This window comes from Pseudopodoces humilis, chromosome 8 (genome assembly GCF_049639895.1).
Source record: "Pseudopodoces humilis isolate 2021_Gansu_Grassland_sample_001 chromosome 8, ASM4963989v1, whole genome shotgun sequence".
Taxonomy (NCBI): Eukaryota; Metazoa; Chordata; class Aves; order Passeriformes; family Paridae; genus Pseudopodoces; species Pseudopodoces humilis.
The window spans coordinates 28215016-28234692 of NC_142207.1; the positions used below are offsets into that span (position 1 = coordinate 28215016).

At 39.4% G+C, this 19677-nt stretch overlaps 1 protein-coding gene across 2 annotated transcripts in view; it reads left to right on the forward strand.

Moving 5' to 3' along the window:
- HECW2 (HECT, C2 and WW domain containing E3 ubiquitin protein ligase 2) overlaps positions 1–19677 on the forward strand; it is a 148337-nt gene that overhangs the window by 29322 nt on the left and 99338 nt on the right. For both annotated transcript variants that reach the window (XM_088058631.1, XM_088058632.1), the window contains exon 2: positions 16658–16998. In XM_088058631.1, coding sequence (XP_087914757.1) covers positions 16707–16998 — 292 coding nt within the window. In that variant the 5' untranslated portion in view covers positions 16658–16706. The remainder of the gene's footprint in view (positions 1–16657; positions 16999–19677) is intronic.

A 19677-nucleotide genomic window follows, 5' to 3' on the forward strand; every position in this document is an offset into this window, starting at 1 on the left:
ATTTGAAGTGAGTAAAATCATATTTGCTACATGAAATATATTTCTGCGCTTGTTTTATTTATTTCTGCGCTTGTTTTATTTGATGATTAAAACAAAGCGAGATCACAGTTTTGTTAGAGCTTTTTGCCATGAGAAACGCTCCTTTATTTGAAAGACCTCAGGCACTATGCATGTTAGGCTTTAGCCTGGTGCTGAATAAGCCTTGCCATCTGCTGCTGCTCCCAAGCACTCAGGAGGGACAGAGAAAGTCCTGTTAGCTTCAGCAGGTATTGAGCTTGCCTTTACCTGGTCAGCAGATGCTTGTGTGTGTGCTTGAGCTGACCTGGTAGATGTTGGGGGGAAACATCCTCTGGCTGCGGTTGGAACTTTAGGAATGATGTTTCACTGGCCACACTTTCTGGATAATGATAAGTTGCATTTTAGGATGTGCTCCACCAAATATAACTGGAAGACATATTTGTGCCTTAGCACAGAGAAGTTTCCTCTGTATGTAGATTGTAAGACAACTATAAAAGCCCATGTTATATTTAGATCTGTTTGGTTATTGCTCACTAAATATAGACAATATCCAAAATTGTACTTTTTAGCGTTAAGGAGTCATGTATTTTTCACTAGTTGCTTTTCTGGTCTCATATGCTTAAATCACTTTATTTCTGTTGCCTGGCTATATGACACCCTGTGACACCCTCTGCAGCATTCTGTAATCTCCAGGAATTTCAGTGCCTGTTATATCATGCATACTTGATTAAATCCTCCCAGTACCCTGTAGGTAGCAGAAGGTACTGCCCCTGAGGCTTAAGTTTCCAGTAGGCATGCCTGATAAATAAACAGGAACAAATCAACAAGGAACCCTATCAGACATTTCTTAGTGTATCCATCATAACTGGATACCAGTTCAGATAGTGCATAACACTTTTCCAAGGATGTGGTTAGAGCATAAAATCCCAGTACCTCTCAGTCCCTGGGGTCTGGAGACACCCTACATTCCCTGTGCACACAAGGGAAGAATTGGGACTCTCAGGAGAGTGAAGTGTAAGAATTGCAGGTTCTGATTAACTCTGAAAGGCTGGTGGCATGACATGGGAACTGTTTAATTTTCTGACCCTCGTGGAAGTTCCCAGATGGATCTGTGGCAGTATTTTCTAATCTTTTAATTACCATGTCTCTCCCCCTGCAGAATAGTCTGTCCAATCACCAAGTGTGCTATTAGCACTTTTTAACAGCCCATCGATTTGCTTTTGTGTAGCCGCTGCTCCCTGAGCATCCGCTGGGCAGAGCTGAACTCCAGCAGATCAGCAGCATCTCCCCTTGCCTTGACGGGCAGTGCTCTGGGAGAGATGAAGACAATTCCAAACTGAGTACATCTCATCTTGACATACCCAGGCACGTGCAGCCTCTGGCTGCTCCTGGATGTATTTCAGGACCTGAGAGGTTTGCTACATCACTAGGGTTCATGGCAGAGAAAATAAATTTTAGTATTTCATCTTGTGTGGTTGTGCAGTCCTTCAGTTTTGAAACTGCTTATTGTTGTGTGTGCCAGTCCTTTGTGCTTATTCTAAAATAAATATTTGTCAGTCTCCAGTGAAGTTTGGAGTGTTTTCTTAGGGTTTCCCCTTGCACCAGAAGTATCAGTTGGCAAATTTTAACCCTTAAATGCCATAAACATGCTATACACTCTAGGTGACCTTTGCTAGGTCTTCTATTGCCATTTGCTTCAGGAGCTGAAGCTCTGAAGTAGGGTATTCAGGAAGACACACAATTACAGTGATGATCCAGATTTATACTGGCAATCCACTGCAGTACAGATGGGGGTTGTTAACCCAGAACTTTTGGTGGTAATTATGTAGAAAATGCCAAGAAGCAAATTAATAGGTTTAAGAAGTTATTTTCATGGAAAGCTGTTGGCATGAGTGGATATCATGTATATCTGCTCAGAGTTGGTCATGACTTCTGGTCAGGTGCAGTGGGGAGCCACTTCTATCTCTCCGTTAGGTTGGATACAGTTGTAAAACAATTTTTTCTTTACTTAAAAGAAACTCTAGAAAGTAAGTTTGAGAATAGCATGTTCTATAATTGAAGCTCTTTTTTTTGTTTTAGACAAGATTCTGCATCTGATGGGATGTCAGCAACACTGGTACACGTAGTCCTCTGTGATCAAGGAGAAATGGAATTAAAGTAATTGTGTTAAGCGCTTAAAAATACTCTGCTTTGTTTCCTACAGTCAGTACTAGTGGGAGATGACAAACTAGTGGCTCAATATTAGGACACTTGGATTAAACACTTTTGCCATGTGGAGGATGCCTATTAATTTGAAGTTAACTAATACAGGCCATGTTACATTAGTAGTAGAGGCCTGCTGAGCTGTTTTCAGCAGTTGCTGCTTTTCCAACTGCAGTTGGCACCACTGATGTGTATTGGGGGTATTCCAGTGAAGCCTTTGGAAAGAATGAGTGGTCTGCTTTCTCAGTGCCTATAAAACTGCTGCCCTTCAACAGCAGACCTGTGTTGTGACCAATTAGCAAGAGTAGTTAAGTGCTTCTTTTTATGGTGTTTGATTTTTCTGAAGGGTTCACCTTTGGGGTTCAGCCGTATTTTGAAATGTGTTTTTCTATTGTACCACTGCTTTCTCTAAAAACTGGTATTCTTTTACAGTTCCAGCACGCTCCATTAATTTTTGGTGTTGGCAGCCCTAAGACCCGTTTGTGTGTTAATCTGAGGTTTGTGTTTGCATTGCAGTGTGGTAGAGGTGTCAGATTGTTAGTGAAGTACAACAACATCCTCTGCTTAATTAGTCTGCTGCTGCATTTCAGGGAAAACAGCTTAAAACTGCTGTTATGAAACCTGACGGTGGTTGCCTAAACCTGGTATTTTTTTATTACTCATCTACTGGACTTGCATCACAGGGATAAAACAATTTAGTGGTAATAAACAGTAATTTGTCTGCAATTGTTTGGTCATATAATTTATTAGGCAAACAATTTAAAAAAAATTAAAGCAATCTCAAACTACATGGAAATCCACCAGCTCCCCAGCAGTGTTGATAGGAGACTTCATTCATATATTTTCAAATAATGACGTGATTTTGGCAAACTATCAAATCCAGTCAGTATGTGGGTATTTGTTTTGAGTGACTTCTCTTTAATTCTGCTTAGTAATAACCTACAACAGAGGTTGGCGGCGGTAATTTGGCACAACTGAAGGGCTGACACAGAGGCAGTGACATTATCTAACCAGAAAACTGCATTGCATCTTGTTTTTAGGGAAGGTCACCCTGTGAAGTCAACTTCCAAATGCAGGATAATGCAGGGACATTTCCATTAATAAGGTAAAAACTAACCAATCAGTGTAGTTTGGGATTTTTTAGCTTTTTTCCCCCCATAAATAATTATTTTCCCAAAATTTTATTTTATGTTATTGGGTTTTGATCATGTTGCATATAGCCATTTTCAGTCTTTCTTTTTGAACCTTAAGCCAGGAGATTTGCACAAGCAATACTGAGCAACTGGATCCTGGGTGGTAGGGGAGGGAGGACAGTGTGTTTGAAGCCAAAATGCATTTGTGCATAGTAAGGACACCAAAAATAACAGAACATGTTGATTTCTTTTTCTTTTTGGTTCTGTGGTAAAAGACTGATTGTTTCTGAAAAATCTGGAAAAAATAGGTGTTTCTGATCATTATGAGTATAATGCATCATAAGAAAAGCAAAGATAAATCTTGAGTGTTTACTAGGCTGAATGTGAAGAAGGGGGGAAGAAATATACTTTATTTATAATATTCCGGGTTTCAGATAAATCATGTGAATTTTACTCTGAATTATCAGTTTTAAGTAGCTGTATGTCTATGCAAAGCTCAAATCCTAAAGTGTCTTCATATAGAGCCAGCCAAGGACATTTCACTGAAAAATCACTATCATGTTATTGCACCTGTTTTACTGTTCCTCCCGCAAAAATATTAAAATGGTAATAGGCATATGATTTAAAACTTCATCCATAAAAAGCTTGAAGTTACCTCTGCCGTAGTGGTGCTGTGCTGGTGTTTGGTTTTGCTTTTTAATTAAGAGTATGTCTGATGTGGATTAAATTACATTTTATAGTTGCACATTGAAAAACAGATTACATTTAAAATCAAACAATTAATTTTAAAGAATGCAGTGTGCTATGATATCTGTTTCATTTTGTCACACAGCAATTAGCAACTCCTAGCTCAATCAAAACAAGTCCTTTGGTTTAAATACACCCAGGTCACTTTAAAAACATAAAGGCACAACGCAACATGTTAAAAAAAAAAAAAAAGTAGATATCCCCAACGTAATAAGTGTAGGAAATTTAGGCCTCCAGATGAGATTGTCTGAACTTCTGTTTATATATTTGGTGGTATGTGTGCTGGGATTTCTTGGCTGTATTTATAAACACTGATTTCAATCTTCTTCCGTTTCCTGGGGCTGTAGCACCTACGCCCTGGGGTGGATTTATATAGAATTGTGGTGTGTTCCTGAATGTGTATAGCCTCCACCAGAACTAGTGCAGTCTTTATTAAAATCCTTTGTTCCGTTGTATCTGTAACGTGACTTGATGTTAAAAATGAATGTGAAAATACAATCAGAAAATTTGACTCATTTGGCTCAATTTTAGATTTCCTTTCTTGGTGGGGGGCCAAAGTAATTTTATTCTGAAAATGAAATATTAAGATGAAAAGATAGATTTAAGTAGTTACTTCAGGGTTTTTTGGTAAGTCTAGTGGATACATCTGCTGCTGGTTGCTGTTTGTTATCCGGTGCAGGAGTCCTCTTACTAATGGATTCTTTCTAAACACACAAATTGCAGATGGGGACTGGGCTGCAAGAGACCTGTGCCTCTTGGGAGATGGATGAGCAGACTTTGCTGCACATTCCTGCAAATGGCTGAGGGTGGAACTCTTCAGAATCCTTTATGCCAAGATCCCAGGGGCTGGGGTTTTTGTGGACTGATGAATTTAGGGCCAGTGATAGCAGTGTAAATATGTGCAGTGAGAATCCTTTCAACAATGGTCCATTTCTTTGCAGGATGAAGATGAATGAAAATTTTTCAGCCTGGAAAAATCCTGTGATACACAGCTCTATTTTTAGCCCTGCTTATTAAAAACTCATGCATATTTAATAGTTAAAGTATTAATTCATAATAAGCCTCATCTTTATATAGCCCACTTTGTATTGTTGTCTTTTCACTAATTGTTCATGTAGCTTCTGAAAGATTTCTGCTTCATTTACTGCAGAAACCGAGGAAAGCAGCAAATGCAGCGGTAACCCTGTAAGGAGAAAAAAATTACAGCATGTACTCACTGAACTAAGTAATTGTAATTGTAAGGTGTACTCGCAAGGAGGGGAGGCATGGCTGGTGATAACTTTGGTATCTCTAACTCCTCAGTCGTCTGTGCTCTAGCACAATTTCCTCATCTCAAGAGCACAGACCAGACACAGCCAAGTCTGCACTGGGATGCATTTGGAGGTGGTGATCGCATGTGCCGGTTACCCCAGGAGTATCTTGGTTGTCAAAGTGGTGCTCCTTAGGACTCTTAACTGGTGCTCTCTTCTCTTGAGTGGCTACAGATTGTAAACTGTAAATCAACAAACTGTTAAATAGGGGAAGTTTTTCCAGTCTGTCTCCCTCTTCCTTTCTAGTTGAGATTTAGCATGTATCTCTGGCTCTGAGGCTGTTCCCTGTGTTTCCTCGGAGCTTCTCGCCTCTGACCACTTCAGTGATTGCCCTGCAGCGGTTTAACTTTGAGGAAGGAATTTGTATGGCATAGAATATGTCTAAATGTCCTACTGAAGTGTTGCTGCAGCTCAACAAATGCAGGCATCTTCTCTTAATAACCTGTTGGTATAAATTAAGTAATCTGACTCACAGTTGTGGAAGAGAATTTATCCAGGGCACAGTAACTACTTACCAATCTGACTTCTTTTTACCGAAATGATAAAAGTGCTCTGTTTCTTGAATTATTCAGCTAAAATGTCTCCTTAAAATTATTTCAGTTAAATTTTTTCAGTTAAATTATTTCTCCTTAAAATTATTTTTTTTCAAAAAAAATAGTAAAGCAGTTGGTGCATAAGAGTTCTGACAGTGTTCCAAGCATGAAGTTCTGACCTAAAATATATTTTGGAGGAAAATCTGAAATAGGACGTAAGACTGCAATCTTCTTCTTTAAAACAAGTTATTAGACTTGGAAGTGTTTGTACGGTGCTATTTTGTGGTTTTTAAAAGACAAAACTGTTGCTGTTAAGCAACAGAACTGGTTTGGTTTAGAGCTGAAGTGTTTTGAATATTAAACTGATTTATCCTATAAGTAGAGAGGGTGGTATCTACACTTTCCTATAGAGCCCTGCCTGCTTTCTGCCTGGATTTATTTAGTCTGAAGATCAGCATATGTGTTTAACACAGACAAACAAAAAAGTGCTCTTTTTCTGTGGATTATAAGGAAATGATTTAAAGAAGATAGAGCAGATGTTTTCTGGAGGAGGAAATCTTTAGGGCTTTCAGTCTCTGTAGTTTCTGCAAAGATTGCATTCATAGCTATTTGATTCTCTGCAATATTTCTAAATTAATACACTGGATACCTTAAGTTAAACTCAAAAAGAATATGAGAAACATAATAATAATGACGTGTTTTATGACATGTTTTTGGTAATGGCACCTCTTCCTTAAGGACATACTTGGGACAGTCAGCACGCAAAAGCCATTGCCTTTGAGCTGGCATGACCATCAGTTCTTCTCTTCATAGTGTCAGGGATGCCTTTAGTCGATGTTTGTTTTGTAGAGCTTCATTAATCCAAAAAGTTTCATTAAATTATAGACAAGCAGGAATGTTCTCATGTTTTAATTCAGCTAGAGAGTCTCCTCAAATCTTTATGGAAATGCAGGCTTTGTGGGGGGACGATTATAACTGGCAAAATGATCTAAATTGAAATATCAAAAGGGTAAAAGGGGCAGAAGGATGGAAATTCACATTTATACACACGGACAGTTAAATTCACTCCAGCAAAATTTGTCAGTTCTTAAAAAGAATTGTTTCCTGTTTTCCTCATCTACTGATTGTATCTACAGTTTATTTATAAGATTTAGGTACACAAAGCTTTGGGTTGGTTTTGTTTTTAATTTTTCTTTGTTTTGTAAGGAGACCAATTGAGTCTTTTTAAAACATCTTCCTGCCCACATTATGGTCAGTTTTACCAGGTTGGAACTTGAAAAAAATGGAGAATTGGGGAAATTGCTTTGCTCTGGCCTGGTGGGCACTCTTTTCTATTCTACTTTTAGTCTACCAACATGTTTCAGTTACAGAATTCTTGAATTTGCAGTCAGTTGATACATGTTCTGCACAAAGAAAAGCCTTTTTTTGAAGTTGATAATACCCCTTTGTGACAAAACTGAATATAGTATCATGAACTGAAGTGTGTGCTGCTTGGAGAGAAACAGTATTCCCGTGTTCCCTGGTAACGTAGGAATCTCTCAGTGTGAGAGATTTACCTGGTCTGTGGTGGTTTGTTACCATTTCAGTGGGTGAAATCAGTTCTATCTGGTAGAAAATTGAGCTCAAACAGGCTTGAAAATGGGAATGACTGTATTGGATTTGGGCTTGCATGGATGGAAGAATGAATGTTTATTCATATTCATTGTATATTCCGAGGATTTCCATCAGCATAGAATGGACTTCCAGTTAAAAATTGAACGAAAATTAATTTATATAAATGCTTATTGCATATCTAACTATACATATACCATGTTTTGAAAGCTGCCAAATAAATGCTTAAATCAGGATCTGTTGAGTATCACTAAAATACAGCTGTCATTCCTGGATGTGACACTCATTGAATAGTTTCTGCTTGGGTACCAGTTGCAGAGTCTTGGAATGAAAATGCAGAACTATTCTCATAGTAAGCAGTAAATAATTGTCCTACGTCTGTCAAGTATATTATTTTATAAATGGCTTTTTGAATTGTGCCTTTTTTGGCCTGGCAGATTTCCTTTATTTTTTTCAAAAGAATACATCTTTTCTGTTTGTCAAGCTTTTTAGCATTGTATGCTTTCTTCTGGTACTGTGTTTATTTCCTTTCCTGAACAGGCAAATGCTAAGTTTTCCTTTTTCTGCAGAAGTTCTGTGTTTTGGTCTTTACTTTCCCTTGTGAAAAAGCCTTGGGAGAAAACTTATAATTGGATAATTCTTATATTTATTTATATTTATTTATAATTGGGCTGTTGCTGCTGATGTTCTGGAAGTCCTAAAGACAGGAGGGATTTCAGGAGAGTTGAATGGATTCCCCTTTTTTTCTTTTTTGGTCATTTATAGGCTCCTGTAGGCTTTCACAAATGTAAGTATGAGCATATATTATAGTTTATTCACAGAATAATTGAATTCTAATTTCCCCATACTGTGACAAAGTAGCTTCTCATAAAGATTACAGTCTGTCTTTCTAGTATAGACATTTGAAGGGGGCTGTGTTTTAGATGGATTATGTGACCTGGCATCAGAAGTCTAAACTGAGAGCAGCTGCATCAGTACTTGAAGGGAAATTTTTGAATACAACCAATCAACAGCAACTAGCAGTAGATATAACTGCATCATAGACACTCAGGATCAAAGCCTGGCAGTGGAGATTCTGCTTTTGAAGTTTTCTGTAGAGTACCATTGTATCTTAAATTATCCAAGGCCAGAGTTCACAATATGCAGGGTTTAATGGCTGCATGGCTGTACCTTGAGTCTCTGCCCCAGTTGTGAACTCCACTCTGACGAGTGCTGCTACAGGTAAGATTACTGAAATAAATGAACTTGGTTAAAGTAATTGCCACACCAGGAGGAGGTTATGGAGGGGATATCATGCATATGGAACATGGCCTGTTGGTTGTGAAATTGTAGGGCAATTTCACAACCAATTTCCAGTCAGGTTTTGTTTCTTATGTGAGTAGCCTAGAGGATAGAAGCCTATCTGGTATGTTTAATTTAAATTTATGTGCTGTTCTTATATTGCTACTTTGGTGAAAGACGGGAATGAGTTTTAGGCAATGGACATCCTCCTGTATGTCTGCAGAGCAATACTAAGATACATCTGCAGGCCAGATGGATCTCACAGCCTGGCAGCTGCAGCAGAAGGGATTAGATGAACGCTCTGTAATCTCTTCCATACAATTCCAGACAGGTTATCCAGGCTCTCAGTGTTCAACTCCACAGTTCATGTGGCTGAGTTAACTTGAAGTGTTTCAGAGCTTCTTACTCCACCTTAGCTGTGGGGACAGTATTGTGGGGACATGGGACATTTGTCTTCCTCGACAACAAAGGACACCAGTAAGTACCCTCTAAAACTGGTATAACTGTACGGTGCTGGGCTATGCATATGTGTGTGGATGTATGCACTGGTCTCTGGGAACATATTTATGACTTTAATTCTTTTGACCAGTGGCCAGTGTGATGTATACCAGCTTGCTCCGTGCTGAAGCTTTTGCCTGGTAATTAATGCAGTAAGTTGTACCGAAAGCCCAGTGCCTGGTGGGCTACTGGGCAGGGTGTGTGGACCTGTCAGAAATATGCACAGCTCTTCAGACTGCTGGCTTTGATAAAAGGGTTGAGCAGGAACTTCTGTCTGGTGTAAGGAAGTTGCTGTTGGGTAGAAGATGGAAGCCTTACTCAAGCAGCTAAGGTCATATGAGAGTGACATTTGTTTCCAGGTAGATACAAAAGTGTATAGGACTCACCTTATGAATGAACTGTATGAAAATCTATTGAAAATACATATTCTCTTACACTCTGAATTAACTGAACCATTCTCTGGCCAAATAATGAATGGACTGTTTTCTTAAAGTGTATGTTTATGCTGAACTATATGTTTTTTTCCCTTAGGGTAGATTTTCAGCCAGTCTAAATTATATGGTGGTTTTGAAATCTGAGCTGATGTTTAACATCTGAGCTGAGTCACCAGGTTTGAGTCCAAAGCAGACTGGAGATGCATGCGCACGTTCTTTCCTTTTTTCCTCCCTCTCCTCAACAGCAACATCCTTGTCAAATTGCAGTGCGGTAATTTTTAGCTTTACCTTAAAACATCTGAGTCCACTTTCCAGAATTTGCGAGTTGTGATTTCCCAGCAGTGATTTCAGAGGATGAGTTAGCAGACTGAAGGCAGAGTTTTCTCAGCACAGTTTACTTCCCGCATGGCTCAGAGCAGGGCAACAAGGCAAAAGGACATCCCAGCAAAATTCTATCCTTTTTCATTCAGTCTCGAGTAACTGCAGCTTCTTCCACAGATCAAGACAGAGAGTGGTTTTGGCCCTCTGAATGATTTTTTGGAGGACCTCTTCCCCTAAGGAGGCCAGCTATCTGGCACAGCCAGCACAACATCAGGCACGTCATGTAGTCTTGCACACCAGTGGGGATACTTTGAATGGAAGTCAAAACATTTCTCTTGCGGAGAAGGTCTACAAAGTGCTGTGTCTTTCAAAATGCTTAAGTTGACCATTGACAATTTCCTTGATTAAAAAGGAAATCTGGTTAAAAGATTGTTCACATATAGGTTTGTTTCTGGAACCTGTGAAATTTATTAAGTTCTTTCATCATCATTGCTTCAGGCTGCTTCTAAGAGTATCCAGTAATTGTTCTATTATGAAAGACTGGGGGGCTTGGTTGAAGGAGGAAGTAAGCAGATCAGCAGAAAAATAATTTTTCTGAATTTGACTTGTCTCTGTGTTTCCAGAAAGAACAATTTATATTTCAAGACAGTTGCTATTCAGTTAATTTAAAGCTGAATTAAAGCAACTTTTAATTTTAATCCATTAAAAAAGAGAGATATTAAAGAACATTTAAGCATTTCAGCTGTATCTAAATCCTGTGTCAGCTATGATGGTAGCTTTCAATCATTTTTAGTATCTTTCAAGAGCTCTCCAGATAAAAGTAATATCCAGAACTGGCTGTTCAGGGAAAAATAGTGAATAAAAATTAATTGTCAAAGGTGTAAAACAGAACCGGGGTGAAAAAAGAGAGACTTTTTTCCCTTTTAATCTTTCTGATATATCCTGAGTATCCTTGTAATTAAAAAGAGAAATGGTGTCAGAAGTGTAATGATTTGATTTTTCCAGTTTGACATCGCTCTTTTGATTTTCATCAGATCACAAACTCTCTAGGTTTGGAATGATCACTTTTTGGCTCCCTGCCATCTCTGGACTTGTTTGTATCATCTACCTGCATAACTAGTAATTTAAAACACGCAGACTTAATGAGCATTCAGGCATTCTAGGTAGCAATATTGAACAGTTAGGTCTGTATTTTAGCTGAAGGATCTCATAACTTTCTGCCTGCTGTTGATGCTCAGAACTGCAGTTATATAATATGATGATAGTTACATTTTTGAAATACTGTATTTTATGATCTACTGGAACAAAATTAAATTTCCACTACGTGATACAAGTTTGTTAATTAATGAACTAAATCCTAAAGACTTAGGGTATAGCCATGGTCATGTAAGTGAAAAGGCTTTATTACCTTCTCCTTGTTAATCAGTAGAGAAAAATAGACATCCCAAAGACCTGATTTTTCTTGGCTATTGAAGAGATACTGTGACAGCTTTTATATTCATCTTTATCTTGGTGATTGAATAGGAAGCATCCAAATGTGTTAGCTTAACTTGGATCTGACAGAATGTTAGCTAATGGAGGAAAAATCCTATTAATCAGTGAAATACCTTCTGAGAGAAATTCCATTATGTGGATTGCAGAAAACTTGATGAGTAGAAATTCTTGGAAATATTCCAGGAGGAGTAACAAGAAAAGGACATCTGGGCAGAAGGATGAAGCTTTTCTCTCATTTTTGTCGGCAGAGAAAAGGATGCCTCATGCCAGCTTTATCTGATTTTATTATTTTGTTGTGAATGTTTTTATTTCATTTTTCTTAGACCAAATCTGCTATCTGAAATAGTGAAATACAGGCCTGAAAGGAAACTATTGAGTTAAAGATCTATCCAGTCAATCCCTTTGTCTCAAGCCAAATCAGCTCCTGATGATCGTGCTGAGTAAGTAGCCGGTGGGTTTTATTGGGAGAGGCCCATCTGTCCTGCTGGCAGAGGTGCACTGCAGCCCTAGAGGGGAGAAAGGCTCTTTAGTGCTGAAGCAGGGTGAGTGCAGAGTGGTGAAGCATACGAGTGGATTATGGTTAACCATCACCCGGGTGCATAGGCAGGTTTTGCAGCCGACAGTGAATTCTGACTATTCTGCTTTTGCCAGAGTTTCTAGCAGGTTTGAAGCCAGTATAGGGACTGGAGAGTCCTGCCTTATTGCAGAAAATATGCTATTTTTGAGGCCTGTGCAGAGAAGGATCTCCAAATTCTGAATTTATTCAAGAAACATTTTCTCAGCCACTTTAAGTTCAGACTGATGGTCAGTTTGAACCTTTTATTGTAGCATTTATAAATCATTTATAAATTTATAAATCATTTATAAATGAACAAAGCAGTGTCACACAGGGTATAATTGGAAAACCAGCATGCTTTCTGTTTTTTATATTCTTAATGTGTTCCTCAGCCTGTATAATTATGGGGATTGCTTATCTCATCATGGGAGAGGCATTTGAGAATTACACCAAGCATGATGTGAATGTGTCCAAAGGAGAACAGGAGAGCTGGTGAGGGTCCTGTGAGGAGCAGCTGAGGGAGCTTGGGGGTGTTTAGCCTGGAATAGAAGAGGTTCAGGGGGAACCTTATGGCTCTCTGCAAGTTCCTAAAAGTAGTCGGGTGTCAGTCTCTTCTCCCAGGTGACAGGCAAAAAGACCAGGGGAAGCGGCCTCAAGCTGCCCTGGGAAGCATAATTGAATATTAGGGAAAATTTCTACGGGAAAGGAGTTGTCAGACATTGACAGCAGTGAACCTGTGTTGGAATTCTGAATCCAAAACTTTTTACAAACCTGCGTTAGGTTAATTGTTGGGCTGGATGTTGGTAAAGGTCTTCTTCAACCTAAGCGATTCGGTGGTCCCGTGGATGGGGGACATTAGGGTGTCAGTTGTGCAGTTTGTCCTGCCCGTGTGTCCCGCAGCAGCAGAGCCAGCCGTGTGCGGAGCGCTGCCGAGGGCAGGGAGCCTGGGCTCTGCGGGGCGGCGAGAGTAGTGCCCGCTGCTAATGACGGGGTTAATGAGCGCATCCCCGGCAGCGCCCCGAGCCCCCGCTCCGAGCACAGGCAGGGGCCCCGGGGCCGGCCCTGCCGAGCTGCTTCACTCTCAGCGCTCTGGGAGGAGGCCGGGAGCAGCACCCGTCAGCCGCATCAAAGAGCACTACATAAACAAGAAATGAATCACTGGTAGGAGTAAGATAAACAGGGCAGCATGTGAACTCTGCTTTCTTTTGCGTGGTGGGGTAGGATTTTTTGGTTATTCTTATGCTGGAACTCTTGGAAATCCATTCATGTGTTTTTTTAAGTTGTTGAATATTTGGCTGTGTGAAACGGCCTGATGTTTCTTGTCAACCTCCTTTAGTGAAGAAGGTTGGGAAAGAGGATTTTTCCTATCTGTATTTTGTGTATTAAATGGAACTGTTTCCCAGTTCTAGTCCCTCTGGTTAGTAATTGGGGAGTATATTTAGATAGAAATAATCCTGAACTTGGGCCACTTAGAGATTAAGAGGAAATCAGTTCTAGTTCTCTATAAGCTTGTCAAGTACTGAAGAAAATGCTGTGATACCGATAAGCAGCTTTGATACAGGTTTCACTTTTCAACTGAAATAGTTTGCTAACGTTAGTATCTGCTGATTCCCTTAATGCCTGTATTTTCCTATGCTTTTAGGTTGAGCATTTCAGTTTGCCTTCATGAAACGATATGCCTGGCCAGCTTGGTGTGATACTGACCGATAGCACTGCTCTGATCGCATTCAGCCTGATGAGCTCAACCTTCATGGCAGGGCAGGTGCACACAGCTAATCCTGGGCATTGTCTTTACAGCATGTCTGGGTGCAAATGCTCAGTGGTGCTTAGCAGGAACTGAAGGTGGGAGGATAATTCTTATTTTCAGGCTATGGTAGGATGTATGTGTTAATGTTCTGTTAGTTATTAGTGACAGACATCAGGAATTGTTAACCCAATGAACTAATTTCTTTTGTAGGCAGGAAGACACTGTGTAAGTTTCTCATCTCTTTTCTGGGTTACAAATAATTGAAGTAGTGGCTCTTCTTGCCCTTTTGTCACTTCTTATGGCTTGGGTTTTATGGCAATCATCTTTTCCCCTTTACAATTTGAGTATTGTATTTCTCTCTTCACAAATATCCTTAATTAATCTCATTGTGAGATACTACATAGCAGAGTACTATCTGACATAAGGGCCCCTTTGAGGGTCCCTTTACGACCTCTTTTAATCATTTAGAAGATGCTGTAAAAGCTTATGAGTCCTGAATGCTTGGAGGTTTTTTTTTTTCTTTAACATGCAACAGGAGCTCATTTACATGTGAGTTTAACTTGTTGGCTGCAAGTTGTTTTCAGTTGCTTTATGTGGTTTGTTTAGTTCACACTTGGAATTATGACTAGGATGGAACAAGTTATCCAGTGTTTAGATTTGTGGTTTACTTTACTTTCAGAAATGAATGTGTTTCACCAGAGTGGTAGGCATTAGGACTTAAGAAAACGGACTGTTGCAAATGAGTTAATGTTTTTCTCCGGTTATTTTCATCTCTCAAACTGTGGCATAGTCCTGGCTAGTATAAGTTAATTCTCATGTGTCCTTAACCATAGATGAGTTTGTCCATCTGCCACGTATAAATTTTCAATATGTTCCAACAAATGCCAGTGCTGCCCCGGGTACAGCGTAAGGCTCTGCAGCAGAAGGAAATTTCTTCTTCCCTTCTATTAAAACTTTGTCTTTAACCTGTAGTCCTCCTGCATGACACTTATTTTGCAGAGATTCTACTGCCATAAAACCACCACATACAGTAGTTCAAAAACACACAAATCTATGGCTGTGGGACAGAAGAAAAGAAATTTAATAGTTCTGTCACACTGTGACATTAAAACTGCCCGATCTCCTGGCGCTGAGGTTTCACGTAGTTCCTGTGGAGCATGAACTGCTTGTTGTGGTGGACAGCCTCAGGAGCAAATGGGGACCTCCTGACTTGGGGGTAGAACTCTGTCAGTGTGACATTTAACACTTAACTGTAGTGTGTGCTGCCACTCACAAGGCTGATCCCTGTGTGTTTCACTGGCTTGTAGGGAAGGTGGTGGCTGTTTCTTACCAACTTTTCTGGTCTCAAAACACTCTAGGATTTTCAGATCTAGTGAATAAAGCTTTGCCTAGAGAAACAAGATACTAACTTCCCTGATTCTCATTTAAAAAAGCCCATTTGACCAAAGTTTCCCTTTTGTCACCTACCCTGATGTCAGAGTGTGTGGGAACATGGCAGAGAGGAGGTAGTGAACCCTGCTGACATCCAGCACCAGAAGTAAAATGTGTTTGCAGCCAAAATATTCCTCATGTAAGGAAAGACTTCATCATGTACTTTGTGAAGTAAATGTGGTCGTCTCTCTGTTGCTTCTGTATGTATAGAATTATTGAACTGAATTTTTGTTTCCTTCCTTTTCTGCATTATTTGATGCTGAATCACATACAGGGTATGATATGCTGCACACAGCTGGATAAGTTGAACTTTATTTTTCCCCTTCGTTTGTTCTTAATGTTTCAAAACATCTCCCATTCTTTTTGGTATGCCTGAAGAGTCTGTCCATACACTGAAATATTACTGAAAATAAAATTGAAGATAAGTTATGATTTATTGCAAGTTGTGAGTAATGTGAGGGCTTATTTTCAAATGACAGTAACTTAGAAGCTATGGATAATGAAATGCAAGTTCTGTTTCTGAATGTATGATGTGATGATATTGGCATGGCCCTTTCAGGGAAGACGCTTCAGGGAAGTTTCGTCAGGGCTGGACGAAATCAGTCAATGACAGCTCCTTTGCTGAAAAAATTGCCTTGAATTCCTAAGGCCTCTCTTTTCTAATGGGTAGAAATGGACAACAAAAAGTTTGACTGCACAGATGAATCGACTAATTGGATATATCTGTAGTCTAAACTACCTCAGTCAATGGTTTGACATGTTTTTGTATGGTGTAGAGGAGCTTGGAAGCTATGCTTTGTACTTTATAAGGTAAAATCCTTACAAGATGATTTTATAGTAGCATAAATGTGGGATACAATATTTCTACTGAAATATGTCCAACCTTACTATTCTCCTCAACACTTGTGCTGATCAAACAGTGCATAGAGAGTATTGCTGAAACTACCATAAACATCATGTACTGCTATGATTTTTATGGTATGAGTTCATTATGTCTTTTCTCGTAAGGCTACTTCACTCTTAAGGCCAGAGTTAAATTAGCTTTGTTGCTGTGGCTGTTTTTGTTTCATAGATTATTCTGAATGATTTGCTTCCTGCTGTTTTCTGGCTTATAAATGTTATTTCGTGGTGTATGGCTAACTCTGAATTTTGTTGTAAGTGAATCATAGGTTTTTTAAATGCTCAGTTCTTTGCAGTGGTAGAGCAATGAAGAAAAAGACTGTACTCAGTCTGTTTCAGGCTTCTGTGGGAACATTTTTGAGCTAATACTTCTCCATTTAATAACTGACTGAGTCACCTCCTGTCTCACTTAAAACTTTCTTTTTTCCTTCTTTGTGATAGATCTCTGAACAACAACTTTTTTACGTGAATTGACAGAAGTGGAGAAGAGATGGCCAGCTCAGCCAGAGAACACCTGCTCTTCGTGCGCCGTCGCAACCCGCAGCTCCGGTACACCTTGAGCCCCGAGAACCTGCAGAGCCTGGCCTCTCAGGGCACCATGCCTGAGAACATGAACTTGCAGCGTGCCAACAGTGACACTGATTTAGTCACCTCAGATAGCAGGTCTAGTTTGACAGCCAGCATGTACGAATACACCTTGGGACAGTCTCAGAACCTCATCATTTTCTGGGATATTAAGGAAGAAGTAGATCCAACTGACTGGATAGGACTTTATCACATAGGTAAGTCGAACTGTGTTCAGTATTTCTGTGTGTTTCTTACTATTTTGCCACTTCATATTTCCTTTTCTGTTATGTGTTCTGGTATAGTGCAGAATTAATCTATAGATAAAGCTGAGGTCCAACTGCAGACAGTTGCCTTGGATTCCTCTTCGCTTTTCTCTACAGTGAGCTATGTAAAAGCATGATTCTAATTAATGTAGATCTGGTCCCTCGGTGACCTGCTAGGAGATGAAATGCATTATTCTTAAACAACAAATATGCATATAGTTTCCTGTTTCCACCTTTGCTGGTGGCTGGCTTACAGACTGGAAAATTTGAAGTACCATACTCATCATTTAACTTGATGTGCTTGCAGTCCAATGCTTATACATTATCTTGGACAAGTAACCTATTATCAGTTGTGAAAAGCTACATTATCATTTGTATAAGACTTTGATTTTGTAGAACTGAAATAGCATCAATTCTGAAGGAGTGAGAATTTCTGTTTACGAGGAATTCTCGTAGAAGGAAGTCCTCTCCAGAGATTCTTCTGTGTGGGTTTTTTTTGTGCTGTTCAGGCTATTTCATAGGAGGGAGCTGGAAAGAGGATTGATTCAGATTGATTTCATCATTCTGAATGATGAAATCGCACGTTTTTTAACAACAGAGGTAAGGACATACTCGGTCTGATAGCATGCCTGTCTATCTTTGATGTAAGTTTTTTGATCCACTCTTTCAAGTGTTAAAAAATCCTTTTCATTTGCATACCTTTTATAGCCACAGTTAAGGTAAGTTAAATTCTACAGGTGTAATCCAGCATTTTCAGTCCTGTATAGCAATTGTTGTGAAGTACCTCCACTTTCCTCTTATTCCTTTGGAAGCTGAGGACGCTTCTTATTTTCTCAGGAGAGGCATGCTAGCTGGTGAATATTTTTAAGAATAAAAGCTTCATTCTCAAGCATATTATTAAAATTTAATGCACTTGCTTGAGGTTTTCCATCCTGGTCTTTGTTTAAAATGAAAATTATTTCATTTAAGTCCCCCCTCAGGCACAGGCCCTGGGAATTCTGTGTGGTCACTAACACGAGGCAGCACTGGGGCGCTCTGCCAGCTTGCTGCTGTACCACCAGTATTCCCCCATGTCTTCTAGTAAAGCTCCATTTTTTGAGGAGCTAGAGGCAGAAAAAGGCAAATATTTTGCTCTTATTTTAAAACCCAAAAGCACAGTCCTGTGGTTTAACTGTCATGCCATCGGGATCAGAGTTTTGAGGGGAAAAAGTGGTTGTTGATTCTGTAAAGAGAAGACAAATATTCTAAAATGAGCATTTTTCTGAGCTCAGGCATTTGTACAGAGATTTGGCAAAGATCTGAAGCAATCCAGGTACATTTTCAGCTCAAGTTAAGTTTTCTGGAATACATCTATTATAAAAGGAATTGAAAATGGAACACTGGAAACTGTCTTGCCTCTTCATTCATTAATTTACTCAATTAGCATGTTCTCATTAGTTGTCTATAAAGAGAAGGCTGTTCTGTGCTTCTTAGTGTGGTTTTATTGCTCGGTTAGAATTGCAGTGGCTCAATAGGAATCCCACTAAAGCTCTTAACAGAGGTTTCTTTAGAAGAGGCTGACCAGAAACCACTGCATGCATTCATGCAGACATGGACTGGTCACAAGGCTGTCAGCAGAGTCACTGCCTCTCCTGTTTGTGCTTTGCAGGTGATTGATTGGCTTTCACTAAGGAATAGTAGATGGAGCTTTCCCTAGTACAGTACAACTTCAGTGAAGTGTTTGGCCTGCTAAATGGTTAAGAAAAGAAATGTTGCCTTTTAAAATGAGAAAAGCCCAAGGGAACAAACACAGAATCATCTTATTCTGAAGGACTGATTTTTTTATTTTTTTAAGTGCATATCAATATTTTTTTTGGGGGGGACTTCTGGTTATTTTATTCAACAAAATTAAAGAAGTCATAAATGAACACATATTTTGTAGAAAAGACTGTGTTTTATGAGACGTTAATTCACAGGATACTCCTGTACAGAAACTTTTGGTCTTCCATTTTTAAATGCAAGGAGTCGAACCTTACTGAAAGATTCTACATAGCTAAATTCATGCTCAGTTTTGCTAGAATTTTGTATTGTAAACAACGTTTTTAGATTTATATGTGAGTTTGCTCACTTGTAGCATACTTGTATCTTCTTCAGTTTCATCAATGTGCATGTTAAAACAAGGCCTGTTTTCTTGCTGAGGATCTACTTTGTATGCATGTTTTTTTTTCCCCGGTGTATTCCTAAGGATTACCAGAAGAAAAGTGTATGTGAGGGACACGGTGTATTCTCTGAAGGCAAACATCCTTTTTCCTGGCTATTTCTGGATTTGTACTGGCTGAACTTTTAAAAGTGTCAGCGGCACTTCTGGAACAGTCTTGTCCATCAAGTTTTGTTAAAGCAGCTTTCTGTCTGCAGAGGCGAGATGTGTGGGAGTGCAGATAGCACAGCTGTGAAAGCACAGAGGGGTGTCCCACTGAGGCTGCGTGCAAGGCAGGAATGTTTTTTACTCTCTTTGGGTGAATTGGGCAGTGTCACAGTGAAACGTGGAATTGTCAAATCTGAAATGCAGGTTTATCATTTTGGATTCAGCTTTAAGTTCTGCCTAGAATGGGGTTGTCATTTTTTCTTCAGAACTGGTAATGAGGATTGTCA